At 40.4% G+C, this 26,126-nt stretch overlaps 1 protein-coding gene across 1 annotated transcript in view; it reads left to right on the top strand.

Moving 5' to 3' along the window:
• LOC125460941 (protein mono-ADP-ribosyltransferase PARP12-like) overlaps nt 1-26,126 on the top strand; it is a 68,645-nt gene that overhangs the window by 15,375 nt on the left and 27,144 nt on the right. Inside the window, exons 2-8 of the mRNA XM_059652414.1 lie at nt 1,036-1,171; nt 3,719-3,977; nt 7,547-7,648; nt 11,432-11,555; nt 15,520-15,688; nt 20,639-20,741; nt 21,914-22,010. Of these exons, the coding sequence (XP_059508397.1) occupies nt 1,036-1,171; nt 3,719-3,977; nt 7,547-7,648; nt 11,432-11,555; nt 15,520-15,688; nt 20,639-20,741; nt 21,914-22,010 (990 nt within the window). The remainder of the gene's footprint in view (nt 1-1,035; nt 1,172-3,718; nt 3,978-7,546; nt 7,649-11,431; nt 11,556-15,519; nt 15,689-20,638; nt 20,742-21,913; nt 22,011-26,126) is intronic.

Here is a 26,126-nt window from a genome sequence, read left to right as displayed (position 1 = left end):
GATGACCAATCTGAGTTGGTCAGTTTCCCTATGTCCAGATGATGCCCTGTTCTCAGAGCTTTTTCTGTATTTCTGACATGAACAGTATTTGCCTTTGATCAGATTCTTTGTTTTTGATATCACTTACCTCTGGCTGTAGGATGTTGTCTCTGTGTTTTGCACACATTTCGACTATGGGGTTTGAGACTGTGATTCACATTCACCTCACATCACACTGTGCAGTTCACTCCAGCTTCAACAAGCATCAGGATATCCAGTGCAGAGAAACCATATGTAGAACTGGAATTAGGGCAAAAAGCATTGGGTGGAGATGATAACTGAGGATGAGTTGATCAGAATGGACTTGGCTTGAAGATAATACCAGTCTACCCTTAAATATTATGAAGTGCTGTGGTTTGTAATATAGTGTTTAATGACCAAAACAGTCAACTCTCTGAGCATGATTCATTCATTGAATCATTTGTGATTGTGCAAAAGTATTTTGCCAAGAATAACAACTAGTGAGGAGCTGACAATGTGCCAACTGCTTCATAGAACTGAAGTTGACATTGGAGCACCTATCCACTGACAACTCCATTCATCTTCCTCATTTCATGAGTGGCTGTAAGGCAAATGTTAATCATGCAAAGGCTTTATCTCATACAATAGAGTCCTTCAGAATCCATGATATAGTTCTGTCTGTTTTGCAATTTTGGGAAATTGGACTGTATTAAAATGTGAGGCCTTACATCACTGTATTGCGGCTTTATTCAATTTGGTAGAACACGCTGAGCACATTCAGCAGGAATTAGTGAGAATGGTCATCATACTTTATATTCTCCACCACTTGAGACCGGCTGCTTGGTACAACTGTAAAAGGTTCAAAAACTCTGCAGGAAATCCACCGGGGATAATCTACCTGATCTAAATAAGAAGAAAGCAAACATGCATTGTTTTAGTCTCAGCAGAAACTAACCTTAGTCTCTTGCTAAGGGAATGACATGAAAATTCATTGTCAGCTTTTTCTCTGAAATAGTTATTTTTTATTCCCTTTAGTGATACTTGTAAATATTCCCATGACATCCATAGTCTACACAACTGGAAAATCATTCGCCTTAACCAGCTTCAGGATCTGGACATGAATGAATTACGTTTCCTCTTGCTTCAAAATGACCCTTCATTGCTGCCTGAGGTATGTATTCTAAACTCTTTACAACGCTTCCTGTCCTTTGTCAATGGAACATTTCAATAGATGGCAAAGGAAGAACTCAATATTTGCTGCATATCTTCCTACAAAAAATTGTTTGAATGCAAATTTTTGCTAGAATTTTCATTAGTTTCTTCATGTCTATAATGACAGAAAGTGATGGTAGAGGTGGGGAGTATATGTCAAATAGACATTCAAATCAAGTACTGCAGTCAGCTACATGAAGGTTATCATTATAGCTTTGTGATTTACAGTTTTGGAAGGGGCATTAGATTAAGCATTGTTGAATTCTCCAGTTCCTGAATTGCTGTGAATCCTGTTTACTGCTCTCTCCACTGACTGTACAATAGTTAAAAGTTCATGGTGTGGGATAGGATGCCAACACAAATAGAGGTATTGCTGGCCACCAGAAAACAGAGAGTATGTGGAGGGTCTTTGATTAAGGTTTGAAGAATGGCACCCCATAGGTGTCTGTGTCAGGACACAGCTTTTTGTAATTTCTGTCAATGACTGAGGTGAGGGGAACAAAAGCAAGGTAATTAAATTCACAGACAACACCAAGATAGGTGAGTGAGTGGGCTGAAGTCTCACAGATGATTTTCAACGTGGCAAAATATAAATTTGTTCCGTTTGGCAAGAAGAAGAGAATTACATAAATGGAGAATAATTGCAGAATTCCGATGTGCAGGTATTTTGGTGCATGAATCACGAAAACTTAGTATGGAGGCACAGAATGTTCAAGAAAGCTAGCAGGATATAATTATGTACTCTTTATTGCAATTCTTCATTATGTGACTAATTGAACATCAAAGTAAGAATGTTACAGTTCAGTTATACACAGATTTGGGGTGACCATATGTTGAATACTGTGATAACACAGTGTGAAGCTGGACAAACACAGCAGGCCAAGCAGCATCAGAAGAGCAGGAAAATTAACATTTCAGGTCAAGACTCTTCTTCAGAAATGAAGGGTCTTCAGACCCTTCAATTTTCTGAAGAAGGGTCTAGGCTCAAAACGTCAGCTTTCCTGCTCCTGTGATGCTGCTTAGCCTGCTGTGTTCATCCAGCCCTACACCTTGTTCCAAAGCTAGGGTTCACTGTTTCAAAGTTAGGGATTACCCATAGATGATGAGATTTCTTTTCTTGCAGTGTTGAGCAACTTTGAAACATTTTGCATCAGATAGTGGTGGAAGCAAAGTCATTATGTATTTTTAAGGCAGAAGTAGATAGCTTCTGTTCAGTAAGGCAATCAAAGGTTATTGAAGGTAGATGAGAATATGGGATTAGAAACACAAATAGACCAGCAAGTTCTTATTGAATGACAGAGAAGGCTCGCGATCCAAATGGGTTTCTTCTGCTCTTACTACATACGTTTGTAATTTTACGAGACTCAGGATCATACATGATTTGAATTCTAAGAAGCCACTCATCAGCCAAAATCATGACTCTCTGGAAGGAACTATGGATCAGAGACAGAACTGTAACATTAAGACTCTATTCCTGCAGAACAATCTAATCTGAAATGATTTGCCCCAGAATGGCAAAACAGACAGGATTAAATCATGAATTGATGTGCAAGAGGACCAACTCCTTCAGGTTCCCCTCCAAGCCTCACAAACCATCCTGACCTGGAACAATAATGTCATTCCTTCACTGTCGCTGGATCAAATCATGAACCTCCATTCCTTACACAACAGTGCTTGTGTCTTCCTCTGATAGTCTGCAATGGCTCAAGAAGTCAGATCATCATCAACTTTGCAAGGGCAATTAGGACAAGCAGTAAATATTGTCCTGCTCAGTGACACCTTATGAATGAATAAAAAATAGTATCCACTCCTGCTTCGAGTGTTATGTTATGGAGAGTGCACAGATCAGAAACACAACTAGAATCCTAGCAGAAAGGCATTGGAGGCTGCCACCCAAACAGTTCAGCAGCTTGAATCTTGAATTCCGAAGCCCATTGGCCTGCCCAGCCAGACCCGAAACGTCAGCCGCCCTGCTCCTCTGATGCTGTCTGGCCTGCTGTGTTCAGCCAGCTCCACACCTTGTTAGCTAGGATCCTATGTTGTTTATATAGATTTGTAACAAACAATACACTTAATAGTGGGGGATAATGGAAACTGCAGATGCTGGAGAATCCGAGATAACAAAGTGTGGAGCTGGATGAACACAGCAGGCCAAGCAACAACTTAGGAGCACAAAAGCTGACGTTTTGGCTCTAGATGAGCCTAGGCCTGAAATGTCAGCTTTTGTGCTCCTAAGACGCTGCTTGGCCTGCTGTGTTCATCCAGCTCCACACTTTGTTATCTCACTTAATAGCATGATGGAGTTTCCAAGAGCTTAACCATGTATCAAACCTATGCCATCCAATTGATCTTGCATGGTTTAAGCAGCCTGTAATGTAAAGATATTAATTTCACTGCAATAATTTTCCTCAGTTGAGTAGTACAAAAGAAGTCCTCAAACTGCATGTATTATTTTCCTCTGTTTCAATTTACCTCGATCATGGAATTTGAAATTTCTCTTTTTTAGGTCTGCTTGCATTACAACAGAGGAAATGGGGATTCTCCATTTGGAGGCTGTTCACATAAACACACCTGTAATAAACTCCATATTTGCTCATACTTAATCTCAGGAAACTGTAAGTATGGGGCTGAGTGTCGACGTTCCCACAATTTCAGTGACAGCAGTGCCCTTCTCAAGAAATTTAGTTTGGATGAAAATGTTATGAGAAACCTGCTGCTGATATATCAGAACAGGAACCACATTAAACAAGCACTCAGTCCTGCTGGTAAGATTACAATCCCAATTTACTTCTAATCTTTTCCAATTTATATTAGCTGTCTGTACATTCATAGCAGTGCTCCAGACGCTAATGGTGCCAAATTCAAAACTGATTGAATTAGTTTCAGACTGGGTGGCATTGGACATTCTCTAACTGGCTCTGGATTCTCTGCTGCTAATTGTGAAAATTTGTGAGTCAGTTGAAGGCAAGATTGAATTAGAATGTAGACTTCCCTGCAGTTGAACTGTCTGGTAAATGTAGGATAAAAGACATTAAGTAATCCCGCAGTATAGTGTTATGACCGATAATGAACGGTGAGTGTATTAGATATTAAACATGAGCAGTAATAAAAATGCAACACACATGCACACAGATTAGTAATAAGAAGTGAATTTTAAAAAGGTAACAGTTAAAAAATAAAATATACAGATTGGACTCTGAGTCATTTGTAAAGAAAGTATATTCACTTTAAGAAACATGTATATCATAAGACAACATGGGCTAAATGAATGGCAGGTCCAGTCATGGCAGTGACTTGCTTTTCCGGTCTTTGGGCCACTCTCAGCAGCACTGATCAGACATAGAACACAATTCCCTTGTGTGCTTCAAAACAGAAATTGATGTGACAGGCATCTTCCTGACACCAATTGCAAATTCGTTCTCTGATGCTCTTGTTTATTTTGTGAACGTATTTTTCCTAATCAACCTACTCAGAAATGTTTTAAGACATTTCTGGAGCAAATGAGACTTGAACCTAGGCCTCTCAGTCCGGACGTAGGGCCACTACCACTGTGCCACAAGAGAAGTGCACCCAGATCAGAACCCACTGGTATAAGGAAACAGATCATTCAGAAAGCAAGCATGAGAGAAAGAGCTATGAAAGCCTAAGGAAAAGAAAAACGAAAGAGAAGTTCATGTGACAGGTACAGAATGACAAATTTTAACTTTGTTTGTATTAAAGAACAAGAAAATCCACATACCAGATTTATACAAACAGTTTAGTCATACACATACCATTGCATGTAGCAGATTCCTTTTCTTTGTGCTAATGTCCTATTGAATCAAAATGAGCAGATTATTTCATGCAATTCTCATCCCTGAACCACTGATTTACATTTTGCGCTAAGAGACCATCTATAGACTACATGGTCACTAAAAGCATTATCAAGATTAGTGCAGGAAGTCTTCCAGCTAATTTAGTCGATTATGCATGTAATCATGAGTTCTACAGACCAGGAAGATTCTAAATTCAAATCTCTGCCTCTGTTCACTGCTTGCTTGGCTGCAGCTGTTGTTGATGCCAGAACTCAATCAGATTTTGGGCATTTATATTAATAGATTAACTTGTTGGAGCATTGCGTCTTGGTTGCTATGCCACTAAAGCTGTGTACTAGGTCTGTTTAAGAGAGATTACCTCAGTTAACGCTAAATGTTGGAAGTATTGTTTCTTGGTTCAGATTAATGTAGTAACAGAAGTAGAGCATTTGGCTGGTCCTGGCCATTCCTCCAGGTTTAGACTGAAAGCATATTATCAAAAAAAGATCATCATGGATATCACACAGAGGAAACACTCCTTGTATTGACCCAGGCTGGATTCAAGGCTAAATTTTAGAGATGAAGGAGAATTTTTTTTAAATTAGTGTGCATTATACTTCCCATGAACTATGATTTATGTTTCCATGAGAAAATATTCGGAAGCCTTTTGTGGGCTTTTATTTAAGTAATTGTTTTCTTGCCATTGGTTTCGCTTCATTCCCTATCTGCACATTCCTCATTCTTTGTCAATTTACTTCCTTAATAATTACTGGTATGAGTTTTACTAAACAATTAGTTAAATCAACATAGACGGACATTCTAGCTAGCACCGTCAGGGGTGTGTAACCCATCTTATTTCAAAAAACCTCAAACTATCATTTCATGTGATATCAAGAAATGGCTGAATACATTGGATACTTTAAATACAATGACAGCATTCTGGCACTAATATTGAAGACCTGTATTCCAAATTAGTCATGCTGCTATTCCCGTCCAGCTCCAACCCTGACACCTACCCAGTATGCAGTAATGTGAAAATTTACTCAAGTATGTCCTGTCCACAAATAGTAGGACAAATCCAACCGAGTCAATTATTGTTGTATAAAGTAATGGAGGGGACTGTCAACAGTTCTGTCAAGCAACACTGCTCATATCTGCTCACTGACACCCAGTTGGGTCCTACTTGGGCCATTCATCTTCTTATTTCATCACAGCCTTGAACTAACCATGAAAGAGCTGAATTTCAGAGGGGGCTAGGAGAGGCTGCCCCTGATAAGGCAGCATTTGACACAGTGTGATAGCAAGGAGTCCAGAAAAATGTGGAGTGAAGCGGAATTGGTTTAAAATTCTCCGTTGGTTGGAGTTATACCCGGACAAATGAAGATGATTGTGGCTGTTGGAGCTCAATCATTTTAGTCCCAGTGGACACTGTGCGGGGGTTTCTCAAAGTAGTGTTCAAGACCAAACAATCATCAGTTGAGTATTGCTAAAAAAAAGATATTTTGTCAATACTATACTACCAGATGAGTATCATCACCTTTCTTATCAATGACCTTCCCTTGATGAGAATGTGGTACTGCTTGCTGATGATTGCACAATGTTCAGCACCATTCACAATTTTTCTGATACAAAAGTAGTTTGTGTCCATGTGCAGCAAAACTTGAACAATATCCAGCTTTGGGCTGATAAGTGGCAGGAAACCTTTGCACCACAACAGGGCCAGATAATGAACATTTCCTACACGAGAAAATCCAACCATCACCCATGATGTTCAATGGCATTGCCATCATTGAACCCTCACTGTCAGTATAAATAAATATATACATACAATAGCTATTCCTAGACTCTGAGGCTAGGAATTCTAAAGTGAGTGAATCACCTCTTGTCTCCCTAAAGCCAGTCCATCATCTACAAAGCACAAGTCAGGAGTGAGATGAATCGTGCTGCACTTGTTTAGATGAATGCAGTTTCAACCACACTCAAAAAACTGGACACTATCCAGAATGGAACAACCCACATGACTGGCACCACATCCACAACTATCCAAATTCCCTTCTCCACCACTAATGAAAATGCTAGTAGTATGTGCCATCGAAAAGATGCACTACAGCATCTCACCAAGACTCCTTTGACCACATGTTCTAAGCTCATGGTTTCTAACATCTAGGACGGAGAACAGGTGGATGGGGGCACAACCACTAGTGAATTCCCTTCCAAATGATAGTCTATCTGTATTGCATTCCTTCAGTGTTGCTGAGTAAAAATGCTGGAACTCCTTTTCCAAAGCATTGTGGATTAACCTATGTACAAAGGTGTGTAGCAGCAGAGTAAGGCAGTTCAGTGTCACCTTTGGAAGTGGAGTTAGAGAATCGATAAATGCTGGGCTAGCCAATGACAACCACGTTCCGTTAAAGAGAGAAAAAGCCACTAAAGTAACTCAGTGCTTGTTAGCCCCTATATTGATACAGTTAAAGATTAGTTCAACAAATAATTCTTCAAATGGTTACCTGGATTTGTAATCCTGTGCTGTGCTTTTGCAGGAATTAAAGCTGTACCCACAGTTCTTCCCACAAGCTCCCAGCAAAATCATGACACCGAGGAGATCTGTGTCTACTACATCAGAAAAAACTGCAGCTTCAAAGGTATCTGTAAAATTTTGCCATAAATGATGACTTTCTATGACATAATTTTACTGATGTTTTGTTCTATTGTATGAGGCATTAGTCACATTTATTTATTTTACCCAATTTGCTTTGCGCACACCCTGCATTATCTTACACCTCCTTCACTGATAGCATCTTCATCTGACAAGCCACTTTTATAAGGTATATGAGACTTCCAAACACAACGTAAAGTTCATTACAAGAGTAGTTTCCCTCATCAAGCCCGGAGCCAGCAGGACACATGTCAAATACCTGTTCCTCTGGAGGTCCAGTATAACTCTTCTGATCCAGTCTTAGATGACGTGTAGTATTTAATCCATTCTATGTACCTATACCGCGCTTGAGGAAAGATCAAACAAAAGAAACAACTGAAATGTTCAAAAACATATGGAAGTACAGTTATTTGTAAATGTATTGACAATGTGAAACTTGTCATGCAAATGAATGGTTTCAAGGCTTCACTGTGGGGGGAAAGTTGCGGTCCTTGAAGAACTTGGACATCTGGGATGTGCGGGAGTATTTCCCGCAACACATCCCTCACACCCCGCCCCCGCCACAACCGCCCAAAGAGGATCCCCCTCGTTCTCACACACGACCCTACCAACCTCCGGATACAACGCATCATCCTCCGACACTTCCGCCATTTACAATCCGACCCCACCACCCAAGACATTTTACCATCCCCGCCCCTGTCTGCTTTCCAGAGACACCACTCTCTCCATGACTCCCTTGTTCGCTCCACACTGCCCTCCAACGCCACCACACCCGGCACCTTCCCCTGCAACCGCAGGAAATGCTACACTTGCCCCCACACCTCCTCCCTCACCCCTATCCCAGGCCCCAAGATGACATTCCACATTAAGCAGAGGTTCACCTGCACATCTGCCAATGTGGTATACTGCTTCCACTGTACCCGGTGTGGCTTCCTCTACATTGGGGAAACCAAGCGGAGGCTTGGAGACCGCTTTGCAGAACACCTCCGCTCAGTTCGCAACAAACAACTGCACCTCCCAGTCGCAAACCATTTCCACTCCCCCTCCCATTCTTTAGATGACATGTCCATCATGGGCCTCCTGCAGTGCCACAATGATGCCACCCAAAGGTTGCAGGAACAGCAACTCATATTCCGCCTGGGAACCCTGCAGCCTAATGGCATCAATGTGGACTTCACCAGTTTCAAAATCTCCCCTTCCCCAACTGCATCCCTCAACCAGCCTAGTTCGTCCCCTCCCCCCACTGCACCACACAACCAGCCCAGCTCTTCCCCCCCACCCACTGCATCCCAAAACTAGTCCAACCTGTCTCTGCCTCCCTAACCGGTTCTTCCTCTCACCCATCCCTTCCTCCCACCCCAAGCCGCACCCCCATCTGCCTACTAACGTCATCCCACCCCCTTGACCTGTCCGTCTTCCCTGGACTGACCTATCCCCTCCCTACCTCCCCACCGACACTCTCTCCACCTATCTTCTTTACTCTCCATCTTCGGTCCGCCTCCCCCTCTCTCCCTATTTATTCCAGTTCCCTCTCCCCATCCCCCTCTCTGATGAAGGGTCTAGGCCCGAAACGTCAGCTTTTGTGCTCCTGAGATGCTGCTTGGCCTGCTGTGTTCATCCAGCCTCACATTTTATTATCATGCAAATGAATGGGATAGTTTCTACCAATCTGACAGCATCAACCTCCCCTGTAAACCGAGTTCAAACAGTTCTGTAACCTGAACACGGCCTAAAACAATATGGTTAAAATAAAGCAAATTGAAGGAAGGCTTCTGAGGAAGGATTATTGGACTCAAAACATTAACTCTGATTTTTGTCCACAGATACTGCCTGACCTGCTGAGTTTTTCCAGCAATTTCTGTTTTTGTTTCTGAAAGTAAGTTGAAGACTGATGTCTCTCTCCATTTGAGAGACACTGTGATTATATAGCTTGAAGGACACTACTCTGTATCAAGCTTGGATCAGAATAAGGAGGCAGAACTCCATAAATTGCCAGTTAGTACAGGAACTGAAACCATGTTTTGTCAAAACTCTGCCCTACAACCTAATCTACTGAGCTAATCAATCCGATCTTGGCAAATGGTTTCATTCAGTAGATAATTATCAGTTGAATTTGGCTGTTAAGTTGCCTCATGAGGTGAGGTAACTGAATGTGTTGCAGGAGGAAACTCACAGCTACATAAGCCAAGTTAGATCTCTGAATGGGAAATGTAATATCTGACTTATACATAATACAAACTTCAGCATCTCCAGAAATATAGCGTGTTCTTTGATAAGTAAATAAAAGATTACTAAATGCTATTCATCCCTGACTTTGTTACTGCCAGGCTTGATTATTTTGACATAAGCGGGAACTGCTTCTCCTTAGCTGCTCTATTCAGCCTGCTCAGGATTTTGTAAACCTTTCTCAAGTCTCCTCCCAGCCACCTTCTCTCCAAGGAGAAAAGTCCCAACATCTTCAATCTAGCCCCATAACTGAAGTTTCTCATTCCTGGAACTATTCTTGTAAACCTTCTGCAGTCTCTCCAATGTGTTACTTTTTTCCTATAATGTGGCATATGGAGGTCAATGGCACAGAAAAAGGCCCTTCAATCCATGAGGACTGCACCTGCCAGAAACAACCATGTAACATGTTTAATACAAATTACCAGCACTTGGCCAGTAGCTTTGAATGCACTGGAAGTAAAAGTACGCATCTAAGTACTTCTTAAATGTTGAGGGTTGCTATCACCACTACCCTTTACAGGTACTGAATTGTATGTTCCCACCACCGTCTGGGTGAAAAAATGTTCCTCACATCCCCTCCAAACTTCCTGCTTCAAAATTTAAATCTGTGCTCTAGATCATTGATGCTTCCACTGAGGAGAAAAGTTTCTTCCTGTCTACCTTGTCTATGCCTTTCATAATTGTATACATCTCCATCATGTCCTTCCTTAGTCATACATGCTCGAAAGGGAACAATGCCAGTCTACCTAATCTCTCCCAATAACTTAAACTATCCAGCTGAGGCAACATCCATCTTCTACCTTGCAGAAACTTGAGGTCATCTGAAACACAGCTGCCTGTGTCCCAACTTGCACCAATCCCAACTGTCCTGAATCCTGATGAAGAGTCTCAATTTGAAATGTCAACTTTACTGCTCCTCTGATGCTGCCTGACATGCTGTGCTCCTCCAGCTCCACACTGTGTCGACAACAACTGCCCAAACCCCTCTTCTTGCTGAATTTCACTAAGCCCTAGTTAGCCAATGTCTCAACTTTAAAGTTCTCTCCTTTATCTTCAAAGCCCTCCCTACAATGACTGTCTGTACCTCAGTAATCTCCTCCAACTCTACACTCCCCCTTGAAATTTTGATCCACCTCAAATATGGGCCACTTACATGTCTCCAACATTGCTGGCCATGCCTTTGTCTTCAGGTGCCTGGGCTCCCAAACTCTGAACTTCTCTGAACTTCTCTCTCATAACTTCTCTTCCTCTTCAACTTGCTTTTAACCTTTTAAACTCTCCTTAAAAACTACAAGACTTTTTTGGTCTCTGCCCAAATATCTTCTTATGTGCCATGGTATCATTTATTGACTTATAATGCTTGTGTGAAAAGTATTGGGAGATTTTATTTCATTAAAGGCACTTTAAAAATATAAATTCATTTTGCTGTTACTCAGTTCATTGTGCTTGATCTGAAAACTTTAAAAAAACTGACTCAGGAATGTAGGAATTTTGCTGAACCAACTCAATCTAAAAGTTAATAACCATGTTTCTATTTTTATAGATAAGTGTGTTCGGGTTCACTTCAGCCTTCCCTACCGGTGGCAGATATACAAGGGAACATGGCAGGATTTTCCAAACGTGGAAGAGATTGAAATGGAATTCTGTGACCCAAAGAATAGCACCAGGTATTTTTCTGATGTATTAAGTTTTTTAATTAGAACAAACCATGTCCAAGTACTGGTATACTTAAAAATAAAATGACCAAATCAATGTATTCCAGATTTACATTTATTCCTTTACTCCATGAACAACTTCAGCTTCAAATCCAACCCTCAAAAAATCTAAGGTAATTCCAAACTCTTGACTAAATTGACTTCAAAATTTCATGAACTTGGTCTAATGACTGAATTGCTTACTCCTGATCACATGTACTCCTCAATCTATTGAAACTTGTTGCATGGATCTCCAAGATTAAAAAAAGAACAGAAGGTACCCCCTGATAGCCCAAACTATAAAGTTTAAGTAGTGTACTTTATCATTTCTGAAATAGATGACCAATCGCAAATGGTTGGAATATCCTGAAAATTTATCTGGATCTGGATGTTTTTCTAATATTTTGTTTATTCACAGTATTTCTCTCATAAGAGAACAAATGGAACGAATTAAAATCATCCTTTCCAAATGAACAATTAAATGACAATGAAATCTTATGATTTGTTACATCATATTTGTAACTCTGAAAAAAGTCAACTCAGCCCAACACCTCCATGTCAATTTTTATGCTCCCATAAGCCTTGTTCCATGCTTCATCAATTTACTCCATTAGCTTATCTAAACAAACCTTTCATCCTTATGTATTTACCTTGCTTCTTCATAGATGCATCTGTGTTGGTTCCCCCAATTACTTCTTCTGGTAGCAACTGCTATGATCTAACTACTCTCTGAATAAAGTTTGATTTAAATTCCTAGTTGGATTTAATAGTAACTATCTTGTTATTTGGGGCTGTTGATTCTAGTGCAACCTATAAGTGGAAACATTAGGAGCAGAAGTAGGCCACCAAGTCTGATCTTCCATTCAATGAGATCATGGCTGATCTGATAATCTTCAGCTCCACTTTCCTGCTTTTTCCCCATAACCCTTGATGCCTTAACAGTTTAGCCTCAATAACCCCCTGCAGTAAAGAATTCCCCAGATTCACTGCCCTCAGAGAAAACAAAATTCTCCTCAAGTCTATCTTGAATGGGTGACTCTTTAATGTGACATTATGCCCTCTGGTTCTAGACTGTTCCACAAGAGAAAAACAATCTCTCAGAATCTATGCTATCAAGGCTCCTTAAGAATTTTATATGTTTGAATAAGGTCTTTTCTTGTTTTTTGAAACCCAAATGAGTACAAGTCCAACCTACTTAACTTACCCTTATTATAAAATCCTTTGATACCCAGATTCAATAAAGCAAGCTTTCTCTGGACTCCTCCAATGCTAGTATATCATTCCTTCAAGAAGGGGCCACAATTTTTCACAGTATCCCATCTGTGGTTTGACTGACGCCTTGTATATATCTAGCAAGGCCTCCTTATTTTTATGGTTCTTTCTCTTTGAAATAAAAGCTAACAATCCATTTGCCTTTTGTATTACCTGCTGAATTTGGATGTTAGCTTTTTGTGGTTCATGCATGAAGACCCAAAATTCCTTTCTTCAGCAGTTTTCCACAATTTTCCTCATTTAAACAATATTTAGCTCTTTTATACTTTCTACCAAAATGCATAAACTCATTTTCTTCCCACATTTTACCCACTCACTTAATCAGCCTATAACATAAGAACATGAGAATTAGGAGCAGGAGTAGGCCATTCGGCCCTTTGAGTCTGCTCCGCCATTCAATAAGATCATGGCTGATCTTTTCATGGACTCTCTGCAGAGATTGTAAGAACTGCCAATGCTGGAGTCAGAAATAACACAGTACGGAGCTTGAGGAACACAGCAGGTCAGGCAGCATCAGTGGAGCTGAAATTTTCTGAAGAAAGGTCCTACCTGAAACATCAATTTGCCTGCTCCTCTGATGCTGCCTGTCCTGCTGAGTACCTCGAGCTCCACACTTTGTTAACTACAACTTTCTGCAGACTTCTTAGGTCATCCTCACTACTTGCCTCGTCACTTGCAAAGTTGCTGATAGTACGTTCACTTACGTTATCAATATATATTATAAATATGTGGCTCCAGCAGTAATCCCTGCGGCATTCCACTAGTTACAAGTTGTTACCCTGAAAGTGCCCCTTTATGCCAATTCTCTGTTGTCTATTAGCTAACCAATCCACTATCCATGCTAATTTGCTACCCGCAACACCATGGGCTCTGACCTTATTAAATATTCTGATTTTGTGGAACCTCAGCCTTTGCATTTCTACAAAAAGAAGTTTAATCTTCAGATCGTATGATGTCTCAAGTTCTGGTGTCATTTCTGGTTTTTTTTTGTGTCTTCTCCTGTGTCTGTGTATCTTTTTTTAATGATATGATTTAGGTTTCAGGTAAAAGTTTGGCACAACATTGTGGGCCAAAGGGCCTGTATTGTGCTATACTGTTCTATGTTCTATGTTCCATCACCCCCTGAGGTTCAAAGTTCTTTAAATGGAATCTAACCAAGGCATTCAAGATCTGCCCAAAAGGTTTGTCATACATTCAAAAAGGCTAAAGGTAACCAGGCAAGAGTGTGGTACAGTGATGGCAGCATGAAAAGAAGAGATCCTGTAGAGATTATATACAACTGTAGTTTGAGAGCTTTTCCTTTTTGGTTTTTCAGGAATTGTTATATGCTGGTTTAAGAGCTTGGACAAACATAAATTCTTCTATTACAGTAGGTGTCGAAGGAAACGAAGTTGCTATGCTTTAAAACAACAGTATGAGCTCATGATTCATTCTACAAAGACTTAGCCTATATCATGAAGTGAAAAAAAACTTTGATGTGCAGAAAGTCATTTGTGTCAGTACAATGTTGGTAAATATAAACTATAGATACTCTTCTTCCATCATCTGATTTTAATACCAGAGACCTTCAGGGACAAAGGTGACTTTTAAAGAAGATAACTACCAACCTCAAATGGCTGGTGTAGTTACCTAACGACAGGTTGAGGCAAATTCAGAGAACTCATAATGATATAACTCATAATGACATAATCATAACTCAAATGGATATACTGAAATAATGATCCAAAACAGGGAAACCAGAGAACTAAATCAGCATCAAGAGATTAACATCTCTCATTTAATTTACACTTGCATGATGATTTTACATTATGAGATAATATTCAGTTTGGGAAAATATTGGAGCTTGACTCAGGAATATACAGATGAACTATATTTATGGAATTATTTTACAAAGTATTTTGATATATTCTGAAATTCTGGTTTTGGTTTAATTTAGTTCGTGAAATGATATTAGGAATGTAAAGTATTGAGAATAAAAGACTGGCTACCCCAATTCTTTCTGAGCTCAGTTATAAATGATCTTGTCATTGACACCACCCATAACTTGACTCTCCTTACAGTTCTGTACAAATACTTTCAGAACTGTAAAACTTAATCTAAGAAATCTTCAGGAAGTATAGTCACGTCAAGGTCCATACCTTGTTTCTACTGTCCTCCACAAAGATAATTTTTCTTGCATCAGTTACACAACAAATGTAAACATAGAAAATGAGGTTGTAGACTCACTTGCTGAGCCAATGGGTTTGGTTGCAAACTTTTTGTCACCCAGCTAGGTAACATCGTCAGTGCTTGTCCAGTGAAGCATCAGAGTTCTGTCCCGTTTGTTATTTATCTGCCTCAGTTTGCTGGAATGGCTGCTATTACTTACAGTTTTGTTTCTCAGTGGTTTATACACTGGATCTAATTTAAACATAGAATATGAGATAACCTCTATCTGTATTTTTCCCTGTTGCCAATGATCTTGTCACAAAATTAAGTATCCAGCAAGTCTGTTCTACAAGTCCATTCTAATCACTAGTCTCTTTGGAGAAATATTTTTTAAACCTGTGCACATCATTCCTGTGTTAACTTGGTGCATCTATATTTGTATAAGATTGCCAGTAAACATATTAATGCTCTGAATTATGCCTCTCTTCAAATACTCTTCTCTAAATTATTTTAATAGCTCGGGACCTAGACCCATCAACTTTGAAACAATGATGTGTGAATCTCACCAGGTGAGACGACTCTCTACTGCATCTTCAGTTACTAAACACCCACATTACATCCTGACGACTGAATGGCTGTGGTACATGAATGATATGTTTGGAAAATGGACTGAATATGGAAGTCAAGTAAGTTGCATGTTTCTTTTGCCCCTAAATCTTGACCAACAAGCAGCAATGGTGTGTAACAAATCAACAGCCTTAATTTGTGTAAATTATAATTTTGGAGCAGATTTTCAATCTGCTTCGCAGTTAGAATATTGCCTTTCCTTGAGATGAGTAGGGGGAAACAAGCTGGCTGCCGGGAGAGATGTGGAGAGAGACAGAGAGGGAGAGAGTGAGAACAAATATTGTTTTAACATTTTTTCATGAGCAAAGGAATTCTTTCAAGTGTCTATTTTATTATTTATTCCTCAATCTGTATCACAATATCAGATTATTTGGTTATTATCACATTATTCTTTGTTGGAGCCTGCTGTGTGTGTAAATTAGGTTGTGAACTTCCTGTTCTACAATATATTGACTACATTTCAAAAATACTTCGTTGGCTGTAAAGCACTTTGAGACGTGCACAGTCAAGGAAGTTACTATATTAATACAAATTTCTTATCTTTGACATGTCTGATGTAATTACAAACTTTTTCAATTGTATTTTCAAAAATGAAATGTGGAAGGATAGATAACAATGTATCCTCTACTGCAATCCCAATGGAGACTGATAACTTTTAAAACATTCCCAAAAGTCCAATTAATAGCTGAAAGAATGATCCCACAAGATTACATGTTACAAAATCTCCATTGTAACAAGTGATTAAAATAACACTCATCGACTAAGTGCTATTTTCTTATTGGAGGAAAATTATGCTTTCAGTACAGAAAGTGACATTTACCTTGTTTACTTAGACCCTTCACATTCATGATGGAAACTTAGCAAAGGGTCTGTTTCCATGCTGTATACCTCTATGACTCGATGATTGTACTCACAGATTCCAGTGGGTTCCCATACTCCCATTTCACAGTGTAGTTACTTTGTGTGACTGTCTACAGACACTTATCACAGTTTCTGCAGTGTTTTATAAATCTAGCACAAGTAAATGAAGGCTGTTTCAATGATTGTCCTTGCCCGACCAATGCCAGACAAACCTCCCAGAATCCGTGGAGTGCTAAAGGATTTGCCCATTCCGTAGAAACTGTCTCACTCCCACTTCTGGCAAAGTTCAGAAAGCTAAGCAGCCTTTTCTCCCAGAACGCCTGCTGATGAGTGATAATGGGAACTGCAGATGCTGTAGAATCCAAGATTACAACGTGTGGAGCTGGATGAACACAGCAGGCCAAGCAGCATCTCAGGAGCACAAAAGCTGATGTTTCAGGCCTAGAGCCTTCATCAGAGAGGGGGATGGGGTGAGGGAACTGGAATAATTAGGGAGAGAGGGGGAGGCGGACCGAAGATGGAGAGAAAAGAAGATAGGTAGAGAGGAGAGTATAGGTGGGGAGGTAGGGAGGGGATAGGTCAGTCCAGGGAAGACAGACAGTCAAGGAGGCAGTATGAGGTGGTAGGTAGGAAATGGAGGTGCGGCTTGAGGTGGGAGAAAGGGATGGGTGAGAGGAGGAACAGGTTAGGGATGCAGAGACAGCCTGGGCTGGTTTTGGGATGCAGTGGGGGCAGGGGTCGAGCTGGACTGGTTTTGTGATGCAGTGGGGGGAGGGGAAGAACTGGGCTGATTTTGGGATGCAATGGGGGAAGGGGAGATTTTGAAGCTCCCTTGTCCGTTCCACACTCCCCTCCCGACTCCCTTGTCCGCTCCACACTCCCCTCCAACCCCACCACACCCGGCACCTTCCCCTGCAACCACAGGAAGTGCTACACTTGCCTCCACACCTCCTCCCTCACCCCTATCCCAGACCCCAAGATGATTTTCTAAATCAAGCAGTTGTTCGCCTGCACATCTACCAATGTGGTATATTGTATTCATTGTACCCGGTTTGGCTTCCTCTACATTGGGGAAACCAAGCGGAGGCTTGGGGACTGCTTTGCAGAACACCTCCGCTCGGTTCGCAACAAACAACTGCACCTCCCAGTCGTGAACGATTTCAACTCCCCTCCCATTCCTCAGACGACATGTCCATCATGGGCCTCCTGCAGTGCCACAATGATGCCACCCGAAGGTTGCAAGAACAGCAACTCATATTCCGCTTGGGAACCCTGCAGCCCAATGGTATCAATGTGGACTTCACAAGCTTCAAAATCTCCCTTTCCCCCACTGCATCCCATAACCAGCCCAGTTCATCCCCTCCCCCCACTGCATCACAAAACCAGCCCAGCTCGACCCCTGCCCCCACTGCATCCCAAAACCAGCCCAGCCTGTCTCCGCTTCCCTAACCTGTTCTTCCTCTCACGAATCCCTTCCTCCCACCTCATGCCGCACCTCCATTTCCTACCTACCACCTCATCCCGCCTCCTTAACCTGTCCGTCTTTCCTGGACAGACCTATCCCCTCCCTACCTCCCCACCTATACTCTCCTCTCTACCTATCTTCTTTTCTCTCCATCTTCGGTCCGCCTCCCCCTCTCTCCCTATTTATTCCAGTTCCCTCTCCCCATCCCCCTCTCTGATGAAGGCTCTAGGCCCGACACGTCAGCTTTTGTGCTCCTGAGATGCTGCTTGGCCTGCTGTGCTCATCCAGCTCCACACTTTGTTAGCCTGCTGTTAAGTCACTGATTTGAAGGGTGGTCTGAGAATCAGCTGGCATATTTTCATTGCATGTTGAACCTGTCAATTTGCATGAACTCACATGTCTCTTCACTAAATTGAGCTGACATCCTGTGACCATTCCACTATCCTGTTTGTATCCTCTTGAAGCCTTTTAAAGTCCTTTTCACTTCCATTTGCAAACTCCATCTTTTGTACAGTCGATTAACATATAGAGGAACAGGTATTGTATTTACAGCCAGCTCCCCCAAGATCTATGATTTGTACCCATGTGACTGTGAAGGTACCAACAAAAGACCCAACAAATTTATCAACAAGTAATATATCAACAATCCATCTGCGCCTAGTCAGTCTTATCTGAATACCAATGATGGGTTTATCATGTTGGTGGCGGTTGCTAAGTGAATTGACATGCATTGACACTGTGACAATGTTGTAGGGGAACAGAGCTCCTTGAGGCACACGCATACATGTTTTAGATACCAATTCCGTGACCTAGAATTTCTTGCATAGTCTATAACAAGAATGTTTCATGTTGTAGGCTGGTTACACTAGTATGATTTGATCTTGGTCATGCAAATTCTATCTTTCTGGAGAATAAATGCAAGTGACTTTTTAGTTACCTGCAGTAATCTTTGCGGCCACACATTAGTCACCAGTCAGGAGACTGAAGAAAGTGGTATCAGCAAGATGATGATCAACCTAAGAAACAAGTCAGGAATTAGACACATACTGCACAGAGAGATAAATCAATAAAAAGCCAGTAACATTGGAATTGAGCATATGGAACCCCATTTTGAAGTTTATAAGTTGGATCAATATGTGTTATTCACTATTTATGTGTTTGTTTTTCTTTCTGAGTGTCTAGCCAATCTAAGGATGATTGCACACTGTTGATACATTGGCAAGCTCATTCGAGTTCAGAGATGCCAGTGACAATGTAGAAGAGTGGTGGTGAGCAAGGGCTGATAACACAAAAACTCTCAGCAGTTGAGGACACAGGAGTATGAAAAGAAAAGAGAGGAAAATCAAACCAGAACAGAGTAGGAGACATGTACAGAGCCGACTACGAGCAGCTGTTCTGAAGTTAGCTGAATGAATTATTGCTCATATTAAGTATAATTTTTTTTAAAATTGTGATAATTTTAATAAGTTATGTGAAATGGGTGATCTTCTAGCTAATCAGGACTGGAGGACTTTTTACATCAGCTATCCCATGCTCAGTCTATAATTGTAATTGAGGGTTCTGTTGTACGGTGGTAGTGAGTCTGCATCTGGTTTCAATCCCACCTGATCCAGATATGTGTCATAACATGCTTGAACAGGTTGTTCAAAAATATCTATAATTGTAATTGTATGACGTTTTATGATTAAAGTTAGACACAATAAATCTGACACAATAGCATCACTGATCAGCATTTATTGCAAAACCAGATATAGACAGAAGCCTATGTTATCAAAGTGCAGCTTTTCAAAATGCTAAGAAAATTTGGGTATTCTGGATGAAGGAAAAGTGTTTAGGTCCAACAAGCACTAGACTTCTTCATTGATCTCATTTCCAAGCTTCTCGCTGTATCCTTCAATTTTTACCTCCCATAGAGATGTACCTGCTTGCTTATTTATTTGTACTGTCTGCTACAATGACATCACCTGTTAATTTACATTGGTGCCTAAAGCTATTTTTTAAAACATGGTTTTGTTTGTCTTCCATTCTTATTTTAACTTTCTGTGCTTTAATATGTATCCACAAATAATTAAATTTTTTATCACCATGGTTTTGCATCATCTATGAGCATATGAATTTGGAGTAGGAGGCAGCCACATGGACTCTCGAACCTGCTGCGCCACTCAGTAAGATCATGGTTGATTTGATTACAACACATTCATGCTTAACTACAATAATCTTTCTTCACCAGGAATCTACTGAAACCTAACTAAATGGATTGTACTTGAGAATCTCTTCTTTAATTTAACCTCTAGTTTCTTCTGCTCTGCAAGCAGAATCTCTTGCCTACTTCTTCCTTCATGCCTAAAAAAAATTTAAAACTCTGCATTCACAGCCTTTCAAGAAAGATGGTACCAAAAGCGCTCAATACCTTGAAAGTAAAAAATTAGGTAATCTCATGTCTTCCTTATTTATAAGCAATGATAATCGTTGGCAGTTCTATCTAACACTTGAAAACAACATTATCATCCAAAGCTTTCTCCAACCGCTCTCAGAATTGAAGTTTTAGATTCCAAAGTTGTCTATATTTACCTGCTTCTCCATCCACTAGAAAAAACAACAGTGCTAACTGATGTATCAGTAGGCCTTGCTTCGTAAGCCTTCACAAGCCAAAAGTCTGATTATTAACTGGCATCTTTGACAGGATGACATGCATGTGACATCGGCAGACCTTGAGAATGTCTATTTGGCCAATAACAATGCTGAAGTGCCTATTGGAGAATTCAATGAAACATTAAGTTTTAAAGGTACGGTCAGTTCATGTAACACTGTCATCTGTGTAATTTACAAATGTTATGTAAAATTATTCATACATTTCAATTTCATGGTATATATTGGGGAGAAAATTGGGAGAATTTTTTTTGGATCTGTGAATATTCTGGTATACAATGGAGGGAATTATGACCCATTTCCCTCCTCCACCACCCTCACTCACCAAAATTGGGGGTGAGTACAAAGAAGCAGGAGTAGATCATTTAACCCTTTGAGTCTGACCAATTTTCAGTTAGACCATTACAGAACTGAAACCGAACTTCATGGATGGTACTTGAGAACCATTTTTAAATTCCGTTTGTAATTTCTGCTCCTCTTTAAACTGAATCTATTTCATTTTCCTTCCTATCTTGCTAGTCCATTGTTTGGTTTCCATTGCCTGAATTTTCACTCATATCTAAACATCTTATTACTTAAAGATCAACATATTTTTCAATGATTTTATTTTCAGAACTTAAAAGAAAGATAAAAAATTAAGAATGGCTTTTGAGTTTGGTCATAACTAATGGAATCCAACTGAAGGGATGAAATGGTAAATTAATCTTTAATTTGCTCCAGTATTTAATAAGGAAGCCTCAGGTTATTTGGTATTTATCTTGCTCTAGTTAGAAGCAGAAAGTTTTGCTCCAATTGTCATTTATCCTAAAGTTTTTGGAAGGACGTGATGAATGGCGCCAATGAGTAAACTGTGTTAGGCTGTCAGTTAGCGAGACCAAAAATCAGTGAATGCCTCATTAAGTGTTACACCAAATATTCACATTTAGTGATACTCTAGGCCACCTGTTCTGATGTCACTTCATTAAATATAATCTCCAATTCTCATCAGAAAAGCAACAGTTCTTGCGTCTCCCCCAGTCACCATCTTCAACAAGTCAGCATTCACCAAAACTAGTTGTTCCTTTAGTTTAGTCTTGCAGCTATTTCAGAACAGCTACAATTCAGAACCCCTAACCAGAGCTGTTACAAAAATATGTAATCTATGCATGATGGGGTAATGCTGTGTATGTTACAGACTGAATAGAAATACTTAGATTGTCAATGGAATTTTTTTTTACAATAACATTTGAGTCCTTTTCTAGATACATACTGAATTTTCTTTTGTTTGCCTATTGCTTGTATTTGAAATTGTGTGTTTTCCTTCTCTTAGAAATGATTCAAAAAGACAAATTTTCTGAAAGTGCACACGAAGTTCGGAGAAGGCCAAGATTTATCTCGAAAGAAGATGTGGAGAGAAAAGTAGAGAGGTAATTAAGAATACAATTAACCGATGATTACCAAGAACTTTCTATCACTTGTATTTTTGTTTATTCAGCCACTATTATCTAAAAGAGTTTTAAGTATTACTTGCTATAGGAAGGATGTTGTGAAACTTGAAAGGATTCAGAAAGGATTTAAGAGGATGTAGACAGGGTTGGAGGGTTTGAGCTGTAGGGAGATGCTATAGAGAGTAGGCTGGGGCTATTTTCTTTGGAGCATCAGAGGTTTATAAAATCATGAGGGCCACAGACAGGGTAAACAGGCACAGTCTTTTCCCTAGGTTGTGGAGTCCAAAACTAGAGGGCATAGGTTTAAGGTGAGAGGGGTAACATATAAAAGGGACCGAAGGAGCAACTTTTTCATGCATATGGTGGTGCATATATGGAATGAGGTGCCAGAGGAAGTGGTGAAGGCTGGTACAATTACAACATTTAAAACGATCTGGATGAGTGTATGAATAGAAAGGGTTTAGAGGGATATGGGCCAAATGCTGGCAAATGTGTCCAGATTTACATATCTGGTTGGTATGGCCAAGTTGATCAAACGGTCTGTTTCCATGCTGTCTGTCTCTATAACTCTATGGCTGTACCCACTGAGGTAAACAGTTGTAGTAATGGAGAACAGAACAGTTCCTAGCTCAGGCAATATCAAAAGCATCAAGCAGCTCAGGGTAGGAATTGCAAGCAGAGGCAAAGGCAGCCTGAAGTTTCTTTGCTTGCTCACGAAAGGTACCTTTATTCCAAATTTTCCAGCTTTTCCTGATAAATATTCTGGTTTCTCAAGGGAAGCCCCGACACTGCCAAAATCCATTTACATATTGTTCTTTTATATTAGTGCCTAAAAATTTGTCCTGTAACTTCATGTTTGAGTTTCTCCAGTCAGGCATCTGCCTTGCCATAGCACACAATGGCATTAATCAAAAGCCACAAATTACAGACTGTGTAACCATGTCTGCAAAACAGTATTTTCCCTTGATCTCTGTTATGTAAAGTAAAGGTTCTGAAAGAGTTAATCTTGAAGTTGGATTAAGTCCATACAGTTTGATAATGCACAGAGTCTTTGTGTGAAGAAACAATGTAACACAAGCCCCTGTTGGAGATAGACATGTCTCCTTTGGCTCTTAATAGTCTTTGAAATTATATCTTACTAGTCAAAATAACTTGTAGTAAACTAATCTTGTTGCATAAGACAAGTGTCTCTTCTCATTAAAATTTAATAGGGGTTTCTCCTCAACCAGTTAAGTGGACCATTTGATTCAGCTTGAAACAAGGAGTGGTGGCAGTACTCTACCAAAACCACGTGTTGCCATTGTTGGTTCCACAACATTCACCTGCCACGTTACCACCTCTGCATTTCTTGACTGTATCGTCATCCTCCAATGTCTCTTCCCTCCATTATTTCACAAAATGGTCCTTCCCTTGCCTTGTTCCAATCTTGGATTTTTCAATCATGCCGCAGTATCTCTAGAAATGACACATTTTACTGTTGGAGTTGTTGGTTGGCTCACCGAGCTGACTGGTTTTCCTGCAAACATGTCATCTCCCTTCTAGGTGACATCATTGTGTAGCGTCTGTCGAAGCACTGTTGTTCTGTCCAGTTCTGAATTTATATGGTCCGGTCTGTCGTGGTGGGCAGTCTTGTTTCTGGTTTTGTACCAAAGTGGTATGATGATGGGGTCTATTTCAACATGTTTGTTAATTGAATTGGTGGTTGAAAACCAGCCCTCCAGGAATTCTCATGCTTGGTTTTGTCTTGCTTGTCCCCGTATTGTAACTTTGTCCCAGTTAAACTGATGTCCTTCTATGACAGAGTGTATTGAAACGAAGGAGATTTGGTCATGCCATTTAGCTGCAAGTGCGTGTTCATGTGTCCTGGTGGTGAGCTTGCTGCCCATCTGTCCTATGTCATGTTTCTCACAGTTCCTGCATTGTATTTTACATATCACATTTGTCCTGCTCATTGTGGGTATGGGGTCTTTGAGAGAAACTGGCGAAGTGTAGCTGTTGGTTTGTGTGCTGCTCTTATTGCAAGAGGTCATAAGAGTTTGGTAGTCAGTTCTGATATGTTTCTAATATAGGTTAGGGTGCCCAGTGTGTTGGGATGTACAGTGTCTTCTTAGTATTGTTTGTTTGTCAGGCATCAGTGGACAAAGCTGTTAGGATACCCATTGTTTGCAAAGGCTCTGTTTAGGTGCTCCTCATTGTTTTTGCGCAGCTCTGGGGTGTTGCAGTGAGTTATCACTTGTTTAAACAGAATCTTGACACAGCTCTGTTTGAGGACGCGAGGGTAGTTACTGTAATTGTTTAGGATTTGGTCTGTTTGTATACTCTTTCTCTGGTAAGGAATTCAAAGAAAAAATGTGCAGGACAAATGTGATATGCAGCAACTACATGAAAAACTACACAGGACAGATGGACAGGAAACCCGTCACCAGGATATGTGAGCAAAACGGCACGACCAACTCTCCCTCATTTTAATACACTCCATCATAGAAGGACATCAGTTTAACTGGGACAAAGTTACAGTATGAGGACAAGCAAAACTAAGACAAACACAAGAATTCCTGGAGGCCCGCTTTACAACCAACAATGCCATTTTAAAAAAAAGTATGTTATAATAGACCCCATCTACATACAACTAGGGTACAAAACTGGAAAAAGGACTGCCCACCATGACAGACCGGACCATATAAATACAGAGTGGGACAGAAATGACAGTGCTTCAACAAAGGCTACAGAGCACTGGGGGGAGATGAACCGTTTGCATGAAAACCAATCAGCTCAGCAAATCAACCAACAACTCCAACTGCAACCCAAGCTACAAATCTTTGTTAAAACATTAAATATTTTACTGTCCCTGGCTATCACTTGTGGGATATTCAATGGATCTATCCTTGTCTCCTTCTCTAATTAATGTGGGCATTTTATCTTGATGACATTATCAGGCGGCATGGAATCAGCTTCTACAGAATGGCCTTTGGCTGTAGCTGAGGTGCTGATACCCTGGGTAATCACAATGAATCGCTTTGCAGGGTTCTTCTCTGGCCTCTCTAGTTTGATGTTAAGATGCTGTCACCTTTCCATGTACAAGCTTCATCAGGGCTATGGGGCCTTCTAGAAAATTCTGTTGGTGTACAAAGAGTGCTGTCAATTGGATTTTAATTTGCCTAATTGATGCCATCACTGGTCATCACTGGATAACCATTAACCATCAGAAGCCACCTTTGTTGGTAAAAGGTCCGAGGTTGTCAGGGCATACCAGTTGGTTGTGAGAAAATGGGAGACCACCAAACTCTAAACCTGCCTCTGTCTAGGATGAAAATTTTATCTAACTATTTCAGTGCTCTCCATTCAGCCTTCCATTCTTAATCCTCTATATATTTCAACTCCTCCCAAACTATCACTTGTGGGATATTCAAAGGATCTATCCTTGTCTCCTTCTTTAATTAATGTGGGCATTTTATCTTGATGGCTGCACTCCCACTCAGATAAAATGAATAGCTGCACTCCCATTCAGCTACCATCCTATTTTTGCAAAAATGCTGCTCCCTCCACACTTCACATCAGCTCTGATGAAGCGTCACCTCGATTCAAAATGTTAGCTTGGCCCCTCTCCATGGATGCTATCTGTCCAGTGGTGATTCCCAGCATTTTTTTTTGTTTTCAATATAGATTCCAGCATCTGCGCTAATTTGCTCCCTTTTTTGTCAGCTATGTTGCTCCTGGATGTATAATGGATGTAAAATCACAGGCCATGAAATTGCAATGTTCTGACAAACCTCTTGTGGTTTGGAAAGTTATGCCAGTGCCACACGCCCTTGGAAAGTTCTGCCAATAGTATGCCCAGATGAGAACATTTCCCTTTCAGTACTTCATAGTATCGACAAAAGCTCCAAATAATGATCACAATGTGTGATATTTAAGGACTAAATAAGGCCGTGAGCTGTCCACTAGACCGTATTATATATTTTAAAGGTGCGCATCCCTAACAACTTTCCACATGGAATTCTCATGCATATAATTTTTCAGTCATGCTGGTATGTTGGAAACAACACTGCTTTGCCTATTTTGTTTAACAGCTTCAAGGAGTATTTAAATAAAACC

This window comes from Stegostoma tigrinum, chromosome 18 (genome assembly GCF_030684315.1).
Source record: "Stegostoma tigrinum isolate sSteTig4 chromosome 18, sSteTig4.hap1, whole genome shotgun sequence".
Taxonomy (NCBI): Eukaryota; Metazoa; Chordata; class Chondrichthyes; order Orectolobiformes; family Stegostomatidae; genus Stegostoma; species Stegostoma tigrinum.
The sequence above is the reverse complement of the archived record's forward strand: the minus strand, read 5'-3'. Positions and strand labels throughout refer to the sequence as shown.